Source organism: Molothrus aeneus, chromosome 9 (assembly GCF_037042795.1).
Source record: "Molothrus aeneus isolate 106 chromosome 9, BPBGC_Maene_1.0, whole genome shotgun sequence".
Taxonomy (NCBI): domain Eukaryota; kingdom Metazoa; phylum Chordata; class Aves; order Passeriformes; family Icteridae; genus Molothrus; species Molothrus aeneus.
In genome coordinates, this window is record NC_089654.1 from 24,850,714 (window position 1) to 24,870,767 (window position 20,054).

A 20,054-nucleotide genomic window follows, 5' to 3' on the forward strand; every position below is an offset into this window, starting at 1 on the left:
AACAGCTGGAATGATGGATGTTGCTGCTTATGTCAGTAAAAAGCAATTTTTGTGGAGTCATTAGTAAAACTGTTATGAACTTGTAATAGAAATAGTGGTGATATCTGTGCTGCTGTGAAGAGAGCAAACTGGGAAATGGTGGCTTGGCCTTGCTTTGATGGTAGGCATAAGAATTTAGGCATATGGGAGATGCAAGCAAATTACTTTACAGAGTGCTTGTTGTCAGAGAGTACCATGTAGTATCCCCCTTTTCCAGCCAGAGCTGTGGGACATCAGAATTGCACATGAACTTCACCTATCAGCTGAGAACTAAACCCAGCAGACCCATGTCCCATCCTTGTCACTTAATTATAACTCCTCTTCACTGTTAAATGCTCAGTGATCTCTGATTTGTGGTCTCCAGTGAGGACAAGCTCTTTCTTGACAGCTGAGAAAAAGGAGGAGGGTGGTGTGTTTGTACTTTGGGCTGTTTCTTTTAATTACAAGGTTGATTATGACAAAGGAAATGCTTCAGACTGTATGAAGAAACTGAGGCCAGTTGTGAAACCAACTTCATCAATCTGACATACTTGGGAGATAATATAATGGGAGATAATAAAGCAGATTTGGACAATTTCAGACAGCAAACTGGAAATAGGGGGCAGCGAGAGCCCATGGATTCTGGGGAGTCACAGCTTGTGGAAGTTCTTGAGGCAGGGTAAATGACAGAGCTGGGGTGACTTCACACAGTTGTGTTCCCAGCCCTTCCCAGATACCCACAAAAATCCCCATTTAACCCTCTGTGGAGGAAAACTCTGGACTTCTTTTTGCCCTGTGACAGAGGCAGAAATTTGTTCAGGGAGAAGTCTCATCCTCCTTCCTGTTCATCCATCTTGGAAGCTGCAGTGCAGAAGGTGGTGGATGTCACTCAGTCACTGGGATGTCTTCATGTCAGCCCATGGAAGGCTGTGAAATAGATGTTGCTCCTTAGGAACTCTGGGTTCCCCCAGCTGAACCCTCTGTGCTGCGTCTGATGCTTTCAAGGTGAGCAGCATCCCACTGGGAGTGTTGGGAAGAGTCTGAATTCCCCTTTTCCCATGGGTGCTGAACCCCTTGCAGTGCCATGACAGTTTCAGTGCACCACAGCTGGCTTTGCCACAGTTTCCTCCTTGCCTGCTCATTTGGTCTTGGATCCAGATAACTCCCGTGGCTGCCAGGGGAAAATCCCAGAGCCAGGCAGACAGTCCTGGCGGATCCTGCAGCAGCTGGCACGGCGTTGGGGTGATTCCAGCCAGATGAAGCTGATAAACTCAGTGTCTGGGTCAGGCATGGCTGCAGTGGTGTCATCTATGGCCACCTGTATGACAGTGTGGGTGTTTTCCACCAACCCTGTATGGCTGTGGGTGTTTTCTCCTGGAGTCTTTGCCACAGGGATGGGGCTGTGCCTTGGCACACCTCAGGCTGCTGCAGGAGTTGTGTTGCTGTCACTGGAGGTGCTTTTTATTGACTCCTGACTCAATGCCACTTAAGCACTCACAAGGCACTTTGCTGCCTTTTGAAGATTAGTTTTGGCTTCCCTTTTTTTTTTTTTTTTGAGAAAATTCCATGTAACCTATAAGATGTTAACTTTTTTCTTTATTCGTCGTTTGGCTCGGGTCTCTGGGTGTGAGCTATAGACACAAAATAAGGAGGTTTGGCTGAAACAACCATTTCTGGAAAAAAAAAATAGGAAGTATCCAGATGAAAGCACCAGGCAGAGCCTGGATAAGCATGTCCTATAGCAAGGGTATTGTCTGTGATTTTAAATTTCCTGGTGGTGGCCTTCTCCCTGGTTGTTTTGGTTCCAGTGATTGAGTTTATTTTAATGTACTTCAGAAGGTCAGTGGGTGGTTAGGAAAAGATAGAAGTTATACAATTTTTGTGAGACCTGATCCTGGCTTTACTACCTCACATTTCTTTCCAATCTCTGTGTCCCTGTAAGGGCAGTATTGGCTGCCCTGCAGTCTGCACTGGTTATTCTCAGTGGGTCGGTCAAACTCAGGGCTATGTAGATAAAGCAACACTACAGCCAAGTTAGGGACCTCTTTTATTAAGGCTTTTGCTTTTTGTTTCTTAATTTCACATGTTTTCCTACTTCTCTGGTTTGCTGAGGACACACCTGCTCCTAGGCAGGCAGCACCTGCTGTGTGTTTGGGCTTTGCAGGAAACAAGAACCTCCAGAAAGCGCAGGAAAGGTGCTGGTGGCTGTTTTAACAGCTTGCTTTGCACCTTCCTTACATTGTCTTGAGGCTGCTTTCACACTGAATATTGATGTGTACTAGAAAGTACAGCACTCTTACCCCTTTTGTGTGCACTGTGCATTTATCTGCTCCAGAATACAGACTTTGAAGTAATTCCTCTCATTCTTTTTAGCAGGAGAAAGCAATTACCAAGACAAGCTGTAAAATAGCCCATTTTTATTTTTCCCTTGCCGTTCTCAGTGGTTGCTGCCTGACTAAATGCCTCGGAGCAGGTTCTGTGGTGAGAGGGAGTGTTGTTGGTTGAGATTAGTAGGTGTGGCTGCAGGAAAATCCAGCAGCCCCAGTGCAGGTACCTCTTGGTAAAGCTCCAGGGTGCAGTTCAGCTTTAGGATGCTCTATCCAGTATGAGTTTCCCTTTTGTTTTGACTGGGTGATTTCTCTCTCTCTCTGTTTTTGGACAAAATGAAAGCTTATTTTGAGAGATGGGGTGTTTCTTGGTTCTGGATCTTAATCACCTCTCACTCTCTGACTTTCAGGTGGAGCACCAGTACTCACACATATTCACTGTGACAGTAAGGAAAGCCACAAATGTCACCAAAGGAGCCATTGGTGACATGCGTGAGTATCTCTCTTTCTATTTTGCTTTTCTTCTGTGAGCCTGGGCTGGGAGGGGGAGCTGGTGACTCCTTGTGCATTAAATGGTTGTCAGTGGGCTGGTTGGTGGAGTTCTGTCTGTCTGTCTAAAGCCAGGGCAGTGTCCCCGTGTCAGTGCTCACTCTCACTCAGAGAGCAGATGTGCCGCTCCTTCTTCCCATTGATCCAGGAGGCCTGAGTGAACTGTAAACGATTTGCCTACAAGCCAGCAACACCTACAATTAGCTTTTTGGCTCGGTCAGAAGTGCTGTGTGAGTGCAGTGAAACTGGAAATTGCTGCCACCTCACAGGGCTGTGGTTTGGTGGGGGATAAAAAGAGCCTCAGCTCTGCTGAGTCAGTGCAGAAAGCAGAAAAAATGTAAGTCCATTTAAAAAAAACCCACCCAAATGGGCCAGCAGATCTTGTGGTGGGGAGATGGATGACAAGAGCACCTCTTCCTCTTTCTGGGAGGCTGCTGAGCCTCTGGACTTCACAGCTGAACAGGAAACCACTAGGAAGAACAACTCTGCTCTTCTCTTAAGGAGGGAAGAGGGAGAAAATATTGGCTGAATCCGCAAAAATAATATTCCTCCTTCCTTAGGTCTGTCTGCTTTGCTGCCAGGCCACCTCTCCCTTTTCCCAGTGCTTGCAGGCTGGGGCAGGGAGGATGAGCATGACCTCTGTCTCCTGCTCTCCCATCAAGCTGATTGGACATACAAGTGTTTCCCAACTCCTGGAAACTACTTTTGGGTCAAAGTACAGCAGCTGCTCTGACCCACCCATCCTGCTCTTTGCTTCAGGGGGTTTTCATAATTGAAATCTGCTGTTGATGCTAAAATTGCAGGAGGGTTACTTGAGAGGGGGGTGTTCAACAGCCACAAGTACAAGGGAAGAGAGGGGAGCCCTGGCAAAGGGGAAGAGAGGAATTAGGAATCTGTCATCCCCTGTGAGGTGAGGGGAAGGAGCACACAGGGAAGATGCAGTGGTGTGTGGATACAGATATATATAATTTCATACATATGGTGGTGTTGAGATAAGAAGACCTCAGGAAAGGAGCTGGAAGAGTGGAACAAGGAGCCCATGAGTTTGTGTGTGTAAGATGATGAGTTAAATGGAAAGACACAGGTTTTACACAGGTCTTGGATGCAGGTGTCTGTCATGAGGCAGTGTGGGCAACATGGGCAGGGAAAAAAAGCCATGGTAACTTTGTGCACTAGATCAAATATGGTCCTATAGTATCAACTTCAAATATTATTCTTCAATATAATTGTATTTTTTTTCTAGAAAAAAAAAATCCTCTTATCTTAGCAAGTCATCAAAATCAAGAAGCTGCTCAGGAAGAACATTTTATTTTGATAAAGCTTGCCAGAGTGGTGCTGTAGGGCCACTGAAACCTGCTTGGCTTCTTGTCTGAGACAACTGCCAGGGCTCAGTAACCTGAGGCACCCCCAGGCTGAGGCATCTCTGGGTGAGCTTCAAGGACCCAGGGCTGGTCCTTGGGGTCCTGGCAGATCCCCCAAAATGAGAAAAAACAGATTGTTGCTTCTTTTTTTTTATTTTGGGAAAATTAAAAATATTTTTATTCCCTGTCATGGGAGCCTGGCAGCTATTTGATGAAATGAATGATTGTGTTAATTACTGTGGGGAGGTGCTTGAAGCTGTGAGTGGGGAAGGGCCTTCACAGTTGATTGTGCCAACATACACACACATATATATTTTTATATTTATTTATTTATTTGTTTATTTGCTTGTTTGTTTTATTTGATTTGCCAAAAATTAAACTTGTTGAGGGAATTGCTGAACTTTTCCATCAGGTTTTTTGTCTCAAGGACAGGAAGATGGCTGTGACAGACCAGGTGTGAGCCCTCTTTGGGGTGGGTGCCTGAATTTCACTTCCCTCATGGACACTCCCAAGCTGTTGACCCTTCTGAGGAGTTCCCCTTAATTTTTTCAGGTTATGAACCAGAGGTGCTCTGGGAACAATTTTACATTGTGGTGTGATGGAGGCCTGGGGCAACATGAGGGGTTTTGTTTGTTTTGCTGTTCTTTTTCCATATCAGCATTTCCAAGACATTCTGGAACAGCTCTGAGAGATCTGAACCAATCTAAGTTTATGAAATATGCTGAAGTGCTTTTGTGATGTTTTTCATCTGGGGGCCCTGAACTCTACCTGTGCTTAAGGATTTCTTGCTGCCAGGTCTGGTGTGTGTGGTGTCCCCCACAATGGGTGGCATGGAGGCACTGACTCCTCTGGCATGGCCATCCACACCTCTGTCTCCTCAAGCCCAGGCTGGGCAGATAACCAGTATTTCTAGAAAGTTTTCCAAGATTGCTTGAGCTCTTCATGAATGGGCAGTGTAAATGGTTGTGTCATCCTCAGGCCATTTTGTCATTCCATGAATCCATGTGTGGGAGTGATAAATGAGATTTCCTGTAAGAACTCCTCACCCAGCATGGTGGGAAGGGGGCAAAAGAGGTTTGAGGGCAGAGCCCTTATTTCCCAGCAGTTCATTCAAGTCCCTTCTTATTTCAGGTGTCTGCTCATTTACTGTTGCCTCTGTAGAAGTCCTTCCTTTATTGGTGTCACTTGCTTCAGTTTTAGTGTCCCCTGGGAGTGGGTGACTCCCACACCCTGGACACCTCCTGTCAGCGTGCAGGTGATGCAGCTGTAGCTGTACAAAGGTTTAAATCCTGCTTTGGAGGCTGCTGCTCTGGTAGGTGTGCTCAGCTCCTGAGCAGGCTGGGAGGTTTATGAGCTGAGTAAGTGCAGCAGGTGGGTGCTGGGTGACCTTGGCTGGCTGCTGTCACTCCCTCTGTCAACAGCACAGGGAGAGAACATGACAAAAGGGTCACGTGAGGACAGGGACAGCTCTCACCTCTCACCACACAGGCAAACAGGCTCACTTGGAGAAAATGACTGTAATTTATTGCCAGTTAATTGTAGCAGGACAGTCAGGAATAAAGGAAAACCCACCTCCTGCACACCTTTCCTTCTTTCCTGCTGCATCCCTCTACCAGCTGTCATTGGGATTGGGGTCAGCCAACAGACCCTGCTGAATTCAGAAACGCAGGTCAATGAAAAAGAAGACAAAATACATTAGGAAGGAATTGCTCTCTGTGAGGGTGGGCAGGCCCTGGCACAGGGTGGGCAGAGAAGCTGTGGCTGCCCCTGGATCCCTGGCAGTGCCCAAGGCCAGGCTGGACAGGGCTTGGAGCAACCTGGGATAGTGGAAGGTGCCCCTGGCCATGGCAGGGAGAGCTTTACAGCCCCTTTCAACCCAAACCATTCTAGGATTCTATGCCCCTGCTGCCCCAAACCTGCTACATAAAGCTATTACAAGGTGAAAAATCAGAAAATCTGCGTGGCTTTGGTGAGGATTTCATTATCTGAATTGCTTAGCTTGCTGCTGATTGCAGACCTTGTAAAATCACTTCTCTGACTGGACCTCCTGAAAAAGACTTTGCCTCTGGCTCAGTGAGTTCTTATGTAGTAGATGTGTAGTTTTGAGTCTACTCAGATGCCACCCAAACTCTAGAGCCTTTCCTCACTTCCATGACAGTACAATAACTTGTAGGAAAATTTCCAGAGTCCAGAACTGCAGCATTGTGGAAGAGAAATGCTTGCAAACTGGGTCTCCTTTCCATAGCATCTCTCTCCTTCTGGACTTTCAGGGATCTTGGTGGAAAACTGGGTCATAGGAAGCATTGTAAAATTTGTCTTCTATCTTTAAATGTGTATTTAAGTGTAATGGCTTTCACAACAAACGGTGATATCTACAGAGGGAACCAGTTGTGTGACTCTGCTCTTAACGATCACTCATCTTGCTTAATCCTGTTTGGGATTTGCAGCTTTTCCTTGCTTCATCTTCTTTTGATGCTGTAGTAATGAGCAGTGTCATTCCAGTGCGGGGGTACCAGTCCTTGGTTTTTCTGGGTCTGGATTGAAGCCACTTGAGACAGTAATTTGTGTTCAGACTCAGGTGTTTATTATTTCTTATCAGTAAAACAGTCTCACTACTGTGAGTTGGGCACAAAATGGCCAACAATCTCTTGTTACAAGGTCTTTTAAGACTAAACTATCCAATTAAGAGCTGACACCTGGATTATTTTCCCTTTTAACCCAGTAACTGATCCCAAAGAGCTGCAATGGGGACTTTTCTGCCCAATTACAAAATGCCACCCAAACCCATGGAGAAGAAGGAAGAAGAATCATGAAGAAGAAACCCAGGGTGACACCCTGTGCCCTCCATCTTGCTGCCATCCACAACATACTAAAAATCCCAAAACCTGAATTTCTCACCAAGTGATACACTTGCACTACTCTCTGTAATCTATTTCACACTTTTGTGGATTCTAGTTTATTTTGAAGTCTAGGATACTTTCTCCATGAATGAGTGTCAAAGTCAATGCTCCCTTGGGGGTCAGGGCACCTCAGAGCAGTACAGAGAAATATTCCCAGTGCCCTGGATTTCCACATTCCAGGTATTTTTAGGAAAAAATTTCCTTCTTAAAAATGTTTAAAGTTTGCTAGCTTGCAGCACTGGCACTCAGCTTCTCTCCCAATTGCTGCCCACCAGTTGGAATCAAGGATTCATCTCCACTGCAGTTTAGCTGCTCAGATAAACAAGTGCTGGGAGCAGTGCAGTCACCAGAGCTCAGCTCTGGTTGCAAAACTTGCCCAGATAGAGCTGGGAAGCAGCTCCTGAATGGCTCTTGGCATGGTCAGCCCACATCACTGCAGCCAGCTATGGACATCTCCCCAAGTTCAGGAGATGCCCTTCCTCATGGCTTCCTGCATCTCCAAAGGAAACTGGGATGGGAACACACCTTTACCTGTCTGGTCTTGGGATCTGGGAATGAGGAAGGGATGTCCAGCATGCCCTGTTTGTCCCTCACACCCCTGTCCCCTGGGGCTGTTCCCCATGAGCCAGAGCTCCTGGGGTTGAAGCTGGCTTGGTTAAACGTCATGGCAGTCCAGGCAGGTGTGAGCAGGGTTTTAAACCTGGCCTAGCTGAAAGGAAGGAACTGGAGATTTGCCTGCTTGTATTATGGTTTGTGTTACAGCAGCTCATCCAGGACTCATCCAGCTGTTCTCTGGACTGCAGCTGGCCAGTCCTGCACCCTGAATTAGCTACAGTGCACTTACCTGGTGCAGTGCCATCAGATAAGGCTCTTCCTGCAAGGCCCTGGAGCAGCTCCTGGTTTTTGCAAGGGGAAAACAAGCTAAACTGCTCCCCTTTTCCAGCCTAACAGCCTGGGAAAAGTAGGTCAGAGTTGGCCAATCCTCCACATCCTACAAGCTGCATGTGCAAGTCTTGATGTGGCTGAAATATGGATCCATAAAAGACGGATTAAAAACAAATCTTAAATGAACAGTGCTGCTAACAACTGCTCAAGCTGTCTACTGCAGATCTCAGTCTAACACTGAGGCAACCAAATGCAAGATTTCAGTTTCCTTGGCACACCCACATCCTTTCCCTTTTGTGTGGATATCCAGTGCTGGGAGGTGGAAGTAATGTTAGAAATGGGCTCTTGGGTTCCACAGTGAAACTGATCCAGATAATGTTGCTCTTCCCAGCTTCAGAAATATAATTTTGATGAGAAATTTTGTCTGTGAGTGCTTGCCACAGAGTTACTGAGGGAGGACCTGTTTCTGTGAGACGTTGGTGAAAACTCACTCCCATCCTAGAGGAAGCTCTCCCATGACTCTGTTATGTTGTGATGGTGACATGGAGCAGTGCTGGCTCAGGCCTGGGATCCATCTTGTGTGGCTGGAGAGCCCCCTGTCCCTGCTGCAGGCCCTGCCAGGCTGTGACCAGCCCCAGAGCTTGGCTGGGAGCTGCTCCTGTCCTGTAGGCACACAGTGTGTGGTGGTTGGGAGTGGGGCTGGCCCAGCCTCATCCCCAGTGGGTGCAGCTGTGAGCAGCAGGTGAGCAGCACTGACAGCAATGAGCCATGGAGTGCCCAGGGGCACTGAGCAACCACCAAAGGGAGCAGAGGGCACACAGGTGCAGGGCATCAACAGGAGGGGATAAAAGGTTGGGCTACAGAGCAAGAAGAGTGGATGCTTGCAGCCTTCTGAAGAGGTAAGGTGTTACTCTGGATATCATGGTTATCTCAGCTGTGACACTGTCCCATGTCCTGCCCTGCTCCAGGCAGAGCTTCCTGGTGGGGCTCCCCTCCAGGACCAGTGGACATCACTGTTCCTCCAGTTTGGGCCTCTCCATTTAGCAGGAAGCTCCCATTTGTCCCCTGTGATAATTTGACTTTTTCTTGCTTTCGATTCTTTTCCCTCCCATCCCCTGTCCCAGAGTGCTTTGAAGTTGTGTTAGGGTTGGGCTAATGCCTGATCCAAGGGAGAATTGAGAAGAACATCAGTCATAGTGAGGTGTAAAGGAAGAATATGAAGAGGGTAAGAGTGTGATGCTTCCCACTGATCCTCTTCTCTCCTTGGCTGCCTTCAGTGAGGCTCCCTGAACTGGCTGTGCCTTTGGGGTCATCAGCTGTCTCTGAGTTTCTCTTGCAGAAAATTCACTGGTTTTCCTTTAATCCACATAGGTCTTCTCATCCACAGCTCTTTGGGTAAGGAGTTCTGCAGGTTGCTGCCTGAAGGAGACTTTTAATTTTAAAAGCATGAGCTGAAAAATCTGAACTACATCAGTTTGGGGCCTGTGTAGATAACCTAGAGAAGGCAGTGTTTCTTTTCCTCTTGGCCCTTCTACAAGTGTGTTTTGACCAAAAGCTGAGTTGTTTGGGAATTTTTTGCCCTTTCAAGGCTGGATCAGTGGAAGCAGTGGTGTCCTGCACCAGTGAACTGGGTGATAGTGCAGTGCCTGTGCTGGGAGCTGGTTCTTCCCTCCACTGAAGTAATGCCAGAGATGAAAAGCACTGTCATAAAAGGCACAAATAATTCTTAATGAAGGTGTTACCTAATCCCAGGATTTCTCATAGCATAGCTGCTGCTTCAGAGCAGCCTTACTTCCCTTGGAGTCACCTTCCGCTCACGGAATCTGGCACTGCATCAGCCCTTGGCAAAATCCCCCAAGCCACCAGCCCTGGCATTCCCTCTGGTGCCTTAAACACAAGCAGCAGGGAGTACTCCTGGGGATTTTAGGTTGCTGTGGCCTTCTGGCAGGTCTCCTGGCATCTGCATTATTGCTAGCCTGTGGATTTGTTTGGAGCATTCAAGTATCTGCTCCATGGCTGGAGGGACAGTTATTGATTAGTACAGTTTTTAAGAATTCCCTTTTTAAAAACTGAAAAAAATCACATGAAGCTGGGAAAACCCATGATTTTAAAATTCATTACTTTTTCTCCTGACCATGGCAGAGACACCAGCTCATGTTTCTGTGTCACTGTGAGGCCTCATAAAATTCACAATTTGAATAGAAATTCTGTGGATACTTAGCTTCCTTCCCCTTTGAGGAGCGAGAGGTCATCCAGCAATTCCCATTATTAGCTTGACCTCAGCCAGGCTGCTCAGTGCATGTGCTAAACAAGTTGTAGTGTGGTGCAGCAGTCCCAAAAAATGGTGGGAAATACACAGTGATGGTCATTTGGGACCTAGTAAGTTTTTATTAATGGGATTTTACTTAATGATAGATAAATTAAAGGTTATTACCACTTTTTATTTTGAGATAGACACATATCTATCTCAGTATTATATTTGAACAGGCTTTCTATAGTTTCTTTATGGTAATTATGCTGTTGAAGTTATTGAAATTGGAATGACTGAAATATAAATCATATATCTGAAATAATAATCATATTACTATAGAGGCCTGATGACAGCCATCTCACCAATCTTAATAACACAAGATCAAATGGTTTGCAGTCATTGCAGAAAATTTTACAGGTTTCCCTAATAGCCAGATTGCTTAAAGCATTACTCATTTTTCACTGTGAAAACGTTTGACCCTAATTATTGTCCACTGTGTGTTTCACTTGGTGATTCACAATGCAATTTAGAGGGAGAATCCTATAGCCATGACTTAAATCAGCTGAGGAAAAGTCAGTGAATCCTTACTTTCTACCTCTCAGCCATTCCCAAGGCAGCAGTTTAAAGCCAGCAGCGGGGATGCTGACTCTCCTCTTGGTTTTGGATGTGTGTCTTCAGCCCCTGGAGCTTTGGGTGGGGGGCTGTAAATCTGGATTATCACCAACATTTTGTTAATTAGCCAAGACTTCATCTGCCTCCAGGCTTCTAATTGAAGGACCCTCATTGGCATCAGTGCTGAAAGCCTTAATTGTGTCTTTTAGAGTGCAGGTGGGATTTGAGATACTCGCGCTTAATTGTTGGTTCAGCCTGCCTTGTTTCTGAGAAACGGTGATGGAGCAGCAGGCTTGCATAAGGAACAGCCTTAGGGCTGAGCTGCACAGAAACTCTGCTTTCCTCAGAAATGTCCTGGGAACAAGTGCAATTCCCCCATGTGGCTGCTGCTGAGGCAGCTGCTGCAACAAAGGACCGGTTCCCCAACAGTGCTGCCCCTACACCGAATCCTTAAGGCTGGAAAAGACCTTTAGGTCACCAGGTCTAGATAGAGATAATTCTCAGATGTAGGTAATTCTCTTGTCATGACTGAATGGCAGCTTTTGACCTATACACCATAATGATTCTTCCTTTTAAAAACAATATATAGATGGCAGCCTTCCAGTGCCTAAAGGGGCTCCAGGAGAGCTGGAGAGGGACTTGGGACAAGGGATGGGGAGGGAGAGGACACAGGGAATGGCTTCCACTGCCAGAGGGCAGGGTTAGATGGCATACTGGGGAGAAATCCTTCTCTGTGAGGGTGGCACACAGTGCCCAGAGGAGCTGTGGCTGCCCCTGGATCCCTGGAAGTGCCTAAGACCAGGTTGGATGGGGCTTGGAGCAGCCTGGGCTGGTGGAAGGTGTCCCTGCCATGGCAGGGGTGGCACTGGATGGGCTGTAAGGTCTCTCCTAACCCAAACCATTTGGGGGTTCTGTGATAACAAGCTATTTTTAGTTATGTTTTCAGCTCAGTTTTTTTAACGTTACCTGGCAAATCAATTAGCAGAAGCCCAGGCAGGAATGCTGAGAGTGCACACTGGCTGTTTAATGTATATTTGATAACCTCAGTGTTTTGAAATACATTAAGTGAATACTTCTGTGTTATTTGCCAGGTTGCTAGTAGTTTTTGGTCCCCATCCAAGGATCCAAGGACTGAGATTTTGATTAATATAATATATCTTAAAGAAGTATTTAGTATTATTTATAGCAGTATCTTAATCAGAGTAAGCAGTCTTCCCATGTATTTTCATCTAAAGAAGGAAGTTAAAAAAGAATAGATTTTCATTTTCTTAACTGAAATAGCTCCAAATAAACTTTCAAACATGAAAGGGCAGGTGATTAAATCTTTGCCTTGGGTTAAAAAGCTAATAAAGAGATGGAGTGAGGTGACTTGGCAGTACTGAACTACCAAGGCTGATTTTTCCAAGTTCAGTTGATCCATGCCTTGGGTTTCGTTTCTGTTTCAACACTTCCTGGGGTTTGCCTGATAGAAAGGTAGTGATGGATCTGCATGTCAGAGGTCTGGGGTTTCCACATGCTTTGGGGTTTTAAATATGGATAGGAAACCATTTGCTGTTTGTGTTGATAAGAAAAAATGGATTTTTGTGAGTGTTGGGACTGAGCACAGCATGACCTGAATGGAGAGGGAGGCACTGATCTTTTGCCCAGAGCTCTGCTCAGCCATCTGGATTTTATCTAAAATCCAGGTTTTTGTAGGCAGCTTCAGTCTCCTGGCAGGGCAAGCCTGGGTGTTTATTGCCAAAGTCATGCTGGATATCAAGACTTAGCAAGACCTTGTGACTTCATGGATTTTTAGTTTCAGACAGCCTTGTTTCTCTTGATTCTTTTCTTTGTGGCAGAGCTTTGTGTAGTAGTTGGAAGGAATGGAAAAGTTGGCAAGTTGGAACATCTGCCCATGAGGAAAGACTTGGGGCTTGATCCCCCAGTTCCCCTGCCCAAAATGAGGAGACAAGATCAGGCATAATGCCTCAGCAGCTAATAAAGGTTGCTATTTAAAGCCTTTCCACACTGATCCCCAGCTTTAAATAGCTGCTTCTTCATTACTCAAGGGGCACTGAGACCACCTCAATGTAGCAATTAGCTGAGCCCCACAGGTATGGAGCACAGTGGAAAACTCCTTGACAAGTTGGATTAGGATAACACTGAATAGGATTTGCCTGGGGACACATTCAGAACCTCCTGAGTAGTTTCCAAAAGCCTTTTTTTTTTTGGTTGTTTGGTCAGGGTTTTTCCCCCAAAAGACATTTGATTTGATTTGATTTGAAATTACCCTACTTCTTTGTTTTCCTCTTTTCCTTCTTCTCCCAGCAGGAGGGAGAAGTGATTCTGGTCCTCAGGAATCTCATGGATAAGGTGTTACTGAACTCCCAGAGTTTCTAAAATTTGCCTTTATTGAAAAAAGTAGCTTTAGACTGAAAATGTGTACCAGGAGAAATGTTTGGACTTGCTTTTCCTTGTGATAAGATTTAATCTGGGCACTGCCCAGGCTCCCCAGGGAATGGGCACAGCCCCAAGGCTGCCAGAGCTCCAGGAGGATTTGGACAATGCTCCCAAGGATGCACAGGGTGGGATTGTTGGGGTGTCTGGGCAGGGCCTGGAGTTGCACTGATGATCCTTGTGGGTCCCTTCCAGCTCAGGATATTCTGTGATTCCGTGTTTCAGTGTTGGAAAGATGTGGGTGTTTTACCACAGCAGAGCAGGAAGCTTTTCCTGATCCACCATAACCACAGAAATAACTTCCCCTGCTCTCCTGGGAAGCATCTGAGCCCTGGCCCCATTTGACACAAAAAAATCCCCTCATTGTATGGAAAACCCCTGCTTTAACTTGTTAGAAAGTTCATTTTTATGGCTGCGTTCTGTGCTCTGGGGAATGGCTATTTTTAGACACATCCGATGGGATTTGCCAATGTTTTCTTTTCTCCCCCAGTAATTCCTATCAGCTGCAGTTGCCATATCTCTGTTTTCAGTCAGGGTTCTGCTGTGTAAATGAGGTGTCCTCATCCTGTGGTGACTCCCCAGGGCTGTGGTGGTGGCAGTGTGTCAGAACTGAGTGCTCCTTATGCTGTGTGCAGCTCTGCAGTGCTGGGACAGATTTCCTCCATCACTCCCAAACCAGCAAAGGTGAAAGAGGATCCAAAACCCACAGCAAACTGCTTGTTTTCATTATTTTGTGACACAAGCCAAAGCCATTAAAGGCTAGAAAGAGAGGAAGAAGTAAAAGCTTTTAAAAACACCACTCTCTGGCAGATGTTTGCATATTCCCAATGAACTTGACTCAGTCCCTGTGCCCTTCTGTTTGCTCAAGGCTTTGCCCCTCTCCTCCTAAAACCCTAATGTTTCTTTTGGGGAGATTGTTGGTATTGTTTGTGACATTGTTCACAGGGGTCTGAGGATGAGGGAAGAGACGAGGATCTGACTCCATGTTTCAGAAGGCTTGAGTTATTATTTTATTATATATATTATATTAAAATTATACTAAAAGAATAGAAGAAAGGATTTCATCAGAAGGCTAGCAAGGAATAGAAAAAGAAAGAATGATAACAAAAGCTTGTGTCTCGGACAGAGAGTCTGAGCCAGCTGACTGTGATTGGCCATTAATTAGAAACAACTCTATGAGACCAATCACAGATGCACCTTTTGGATTCTACAGTAGCAGATAACCATTGTTTTTACATTTTATTCTTGAGACCTCTCAGCTTCTCAGGAGAAAGAATCCTAAGGAAAGGATTTTTCAGAAAATATCATAGCTACAATTGTTGTATCATTTTTGTCATTGCATTTATGTAGCTTAAAGAGTTGCATATCTTTCTGTCCTTTCCCATGAGTGGTACACAGAATTGTATCATTTTTTCCAGCCCAAGCTGGAGTTTTCCCTTGCCTGACCTGTGTTGTGCTCCACAGTTGACACTCCCGATCCCTACGTGGAGCTGTTCATCCCCACTGCCCCCGACTGCAGGAAGAGAACCAAGCACTTCAACAACGACATCAACCCTGTGTGGGATGAGACCTTTGAGTTCATTCTGGACCCCAATCTAGAGAATGTCCTGGAGGTAAATCCCACAGCTGGGCTGGGCAGGTGAAGGGTAAAACAACAGTGGCTTACACATGTGTGGCATTTGATGTCTCAAGATCACCCCTTTGTTTAAAATGTTAAACCTGGGTTTAGCTGTGGTGCTAAGCAAGCAGTGTTGGATAAATTGAGTTATTCAAGGAGTAGCCTGAAGAGTCATTACAAGATATGCCTGTGAGTCATCCCTTGGACAGCTTCTGAGGGATAGTAACTTCTTGTTCCTCACATCAGCTGCAGAGTACTCCCTGCTTCCTACCCTGATTCAGCCCTTACAGACAGGGAATAGGTGGGGCTTAAGTCAAGTCTCTGCCCATGGAGACAAAGCAAAAGGCTGGTTCTGCTGTGTCCTCCTTGCCTGGAGCCCACCCAGGGCTCTTCTGCACACTCCAGCCTTGTTGGCCAAGCCACTGTTCAGTCTCATGTGTTAAACTTCTCCAGGCTGCACACAAGAGCTGAATGTTAGGTGTGAGTGTTTTCTGAGTGGGCATGGCAAGGATTTAAGGTTAGCTCTGCTCCTTTGTGAGCTCTGTTTTTTGTGGAGGATGGCCCTGCCACCTGCTCTCTTCTGACCCAGGCTTACAGAGTTCAGTCTAAATTGGCCAGCTGGGACAGAGGCTGCAGCCTGTGAAGGTTTTCCTTGAGGCTGTGACCATCAGATCTTGGGTCTCAAAGGGAATTGTGCTTCCTTCAAGTTCCCTGTGTTCCTGGGTGTTGTAGAACCATGGGTTACTGCACCTGGGGAAGGCTCAACAGTTTGAGCATTACACCCATGGTATGGATCATGAAGTGCATCCTGCACTAGAGACAAAAGACATTAGGGAATTCACAATGATTTATTTCCTGGGCATCAGTTCCTGCCTGTTCCTCTGTGCCATTGCTGGGTCTCCTGGAGCAGAGCCTGGGCCCTGCTCTGAGCTCCCTTTCTCTTAGGCAGCTTCCCTAGGAGTGTTTGAATTTGTTGAGGACGAAATTTGGTTCAAGGGTTTTGAAAGGGATAAAATTACTACAGTCACAAACACAGCAAGATGGATTAGAGGTAGAAATGTGTCTTTACAATAACTAAAGGCTGTTGCTGGTTCTGAGATAGGCAATTATCAGGGAATTTTATTGCACTACAAAGAGTAGATGATAACATTTAATAATGGTTAATTGTGGACCTGGTAGAGTAGGAAAGAGCCTTTGGACTCTACAATGGAGTGCAGTGTCAGAAATATGTAAAGTCACCTCCCCACCCAAATACTCTGTGAATTCTGAAGCTCAGACTCCACAATCCTTGTGACTCCTTGGAATGTTTCAATCTGCATCTTTAACTCTATCCCAAGGGTAGTTTGCCCTCTGAAGTGTAAGCAGCTCTTCAAAATCCCACTGAGAAGTTTTTGCTTTTGGTTTTAAGAGACAGCACTCAGAGATTGCAGGAATGGGCATAAAGTTCTGCAAGGAAACAGAGCAATATAAATAGCATTAAAATAATGAGCTCTGTCCTAAAATAAAGAGAATTCATCATTTCAAAGGGTTGCTTGTGGCACAGGATGAAGAAAATTCTTTATAGCTGAGAAGAGGCTGATCCCAGATGTAGCAACTAATTATTCAAGTGATTGTATCATGATTCCTTTTGTTTTCTACAAAAGATACAGTCCAAGCCACAAACATGTGATATTTTAGAAGATATAATGCCACAAAGTGGAAAAAGAACCTGTAAATCAAATTAGTCTGGAGATCTCATTTAATAAAAACCATGTAAATGAGAATTTGAAATTCTTTCTATATATCTTGAGGACTTGGAAAGCAGCCACTGGGGAAAAAAGTCTGCTAAACATAGATCCACATAGATTAGAACAAAAGCATGGAATGGTGTTCTGCCATATCCACATCCTTCTTTGGATATTATCACATTTTTGAAAGGTCTCTGCTCCAGCATGGAGGGTATGAGAAGAGACTTGAAGGTCTGGCTGGATACAGAGAGCAGCTTTGTGTAAATTGGAATGCTGCACGCTTTGCCAAATCACTGCTGTAACAATCTTAGTCTGTAGAGTCAGGGCTGGGGTATGTGGATTCCATCTTCTCTGAAAAGTTGCTGGATGTTTTTTATAATTAGAACTATACGAGTTTCTCCATAGGGAAATTCTACTGACTGGAAATTTGAAGGTACTGTGCTTTGCTTCTACTATATGTAAAATTTGAAGGTATTGGAAAGATGGTGAGATTTGCTGCCAGAAAGGTGCTGAGATTAAAATCCTGTTGTGAGTAATCCTGGTGTACTCCTGCAGTTCAGTTCCTTGAAGTGCCACCTCCACTTATCCTGTTTTAAAAGAAATGTCAGCTGGCACTGGGCATTGACTGGGTTGGGTCAGGCCCATTCTTCTTCCATATAATTTTTTTAATAGGCTTGATGGAATTAAAAAGGGATTTCTTGCAGTGGAATTGAATATCCAGATATCTCTTCCAGGTTACTCTCATGGATGCCAACTATGTTATGGATGAGACTCTTGGCACATCCACGTTTCCCATCTCTTCTCTGAAACTGGGGGAGAAGAAGGAGGTCCAGCTAACTTTCAATAATGTAAGTTGGACATTCATGACTTTGCCCTGGTCAGAAGTTTTCTGAGCATTCACTGTTGCCCATGGATAAACACAGAGCCTAAAGACACTTTTAAGCCTTTATTATCTATCTTCTTACAGCCCTGCTGAGAGGAGAATTAAGCAAAGCAGTGCCACTGAATGTTTTGGTGTCTCTACTGGCAGAATCCTCTTTGAAAGTCTAGTTTGGGACTTCCTCTACCTGAAGCAGTTTCTTGTACACTCAGTGCAGTTTAGTTTCATGGCCTCAGTTTGTGTGAGGTTACTCAGAGTTTGCTGGTCAGTGCATTGCCCCTCCTGCTGCTGCCTGTGGCTTCCAGAAAGCTGCAGGGATTCTTTTATCATTACATGTTTCACTTTCTGGAAGTGACTTGTTGTAACACAGACCTGGTTAACATGCAGTGATGCAGGTGATGCAGTAATTGGATTATTCCCTGTAAACATGTCTGCAAATCAGATGGAGTCTCTTGAACAGGGCTTGTCTGCCTGCACTGTAACTCCTGGAAACTGTTGTTAAATCTGGGTGGAATTGAGCTTGTTCTGCACATGTTGATATCTATAAATACCATCTGCATTTCTGGTTTGGGCTATGGTTTATTTTATGATCAGAGATCTTGATTTGTCACCACTCTGCTGTTTTCCATGTGATACAACTTTAAAAGTGTAGTTAACAGCAAATAACTGGTTAAAGGTCTATTTATTGGAAACCAGAGAGTTTCATGTGTGAAGTTTAGCATTTCATTTGGCATAGCCTTAGGGCAGTTGGAATTTTGATAAATTCCATTATTTTTCCTTTTTGAAATAACAGCATTTTTGAAGTTTCTTCATATTTATTTCACCAAGTGTTTCAGTAACTCTTGGGCTTCCAGAGCATGGGCTGGGAGCAGGTCCTGGTTCTGCCAGGCATGAGGTGGGGCAGTGAGAAAGAACTGATGAATGCATTTTGCAAACACAGTTCACAGAGCTCATTCCATGAATACAAGGCCTTGCCTTGCTTGAACTTCCCATCAGTGTTCAGCAAAGCTTGGTAGGGAGTCATAGGGCAAAAAAACCAGTGCATAAAAGGCAAATACACTCTGAAATCTATAAGCAAATACTTAAGGGGAGATAAAGTCAGGTTGAGCCTGATGTAGACAATGTATACCTAGAATTCCTGAAACTGAAAATGAAATAATACTCCTGAAATGTCTGTGGCAGTCTGTGTAAGGTATAGAAAATGCCATGACATCTCCCTGTTGGAATGCTTCCCTCCAAGGGTTTCTTTCATGTGCATACATTTTTATAAGCATTGGATCACTGCATGGTTTCAGGAGTGCTTTCTAAATTAGTAATGCCAGGTGGGGAATAGTGTAATTGCTTCCCTGCCTTTGAAGTGCTTCCTCAGTGACTCTTCACTCTGTTTCTTCATGTCCTCCCTTTGTTTTTTCTCTGCCTGTTCTTTCTTTCTCCCCCCACCTTGCTCATACTCTGCCTCATTTGCAATTCCCATTTCAGGAATTGGGACTCAGAGGCAGCTGTGCATCCCAGATCCTTCTCTGCAGTCTGAGGGTCAGGCAGACCTTCAGTCTGGGCTGTTGTGGCTCCATCCCTGGTGCTCACATGCCCCAAGTGAGGAGGAGAATCTGGTTTTACACAGAGGACAATCTGAGTCTGTCACTCCTCCAGGGCTGCAGCAGCCAAGGCCATTGCACAGAGAGAGGGTGAAAATACCTCTCCATTCTGTCTGAGTTCCACAGCCAGTACTCCTGGATCGTTCCTGACAAGGAATTGGTGCTTTAATCATAATTTTTCAACTTCTTGCCTGCAGGCAGCCCTTCCAGTGCTCTGTGAAAGGCAGAGGAGGCCAACCCATAGCTCATGGCCAGTGTGGCTGGCAAGTGAAGTCATTGTGCAGTGACATTTATTGCATTTTCCAGCAAGCTGGAAGCAATCACCCTTCCTGACTGCTAATTAAGGCATGTTTAGCTGTGGAGAGACACTTGGTGCTCCTGTGGAACACAGAGCAGTGATTCCCTCACACAGGTGGCACTTGGGTGTGATCCCCTGGCTCTCCTGCCAGCCAAGAGGGGGTGAAGTGCATCAGATCCCCTCAGGACAGAGATGAGCTGCATGTCAGAAAGGGATTAGCAGTGCAAGAAAGGCAAGACAGTGGGATCTGAGGAATGAAAGCCAGCACTTACCAACATTTTCCACTGTATTTAATTCTAGTGGTGTATTTTGGAATCACACTTTAAAAAAAACCCATAAAAAAGAATCTCATTCATAGGTGCCAAAAATACCCTCCTTTTAAAAAAAATGAAGAGAAAAGAAAGAAAGAAAAGTTCTTAATGAAGCAGTTGATATTCCAGGTGTGTTTGTGGGTTTTCCCTCTTTAAGTGCTGTAACCATATTGAAATATTTCTTGTTTAGGTCACAGAAATGACTTTGGAATTGTCTCTCGAAGTATGGTGAGTATCTCATATCTTTTTTTAAAAAAAGGGGTGAAAATATACCAGCAGCAAAGAA

General features: G+C 45.2%; 1 protein-coding gene across 1 annotated transcript in view; it reads left to right on the plus strand.

The window, feature by feature from the left end:
* Positions 1-20,054, plus strand: part of PLA2G4A (phospholipase A2 group IVA) — a 68,601-nt gene that overhangs the window by 19,747 nt on the left and 28,800 nt on the right. Inside the window, exons 4-7 of the mRNA XM_066555764.1 lie at positions 2,756-2,837; positions 14,804-14,952; positions 17,419-17,532; positions 19,959-19,996. Coding sequence (XP_066411861.1) covers positions 2,756-2,837; positions 14,804-14,952; positions 17,419-17,532; positions 19,959-19,996 — 383 coding nt within the window. The remainder of the gene's footprint in view (positions 1-2,755; positions 2,838-14,803; positions 14,953-17,418; positions 17,533-19,958; positions 19,997-20,054) is intronic.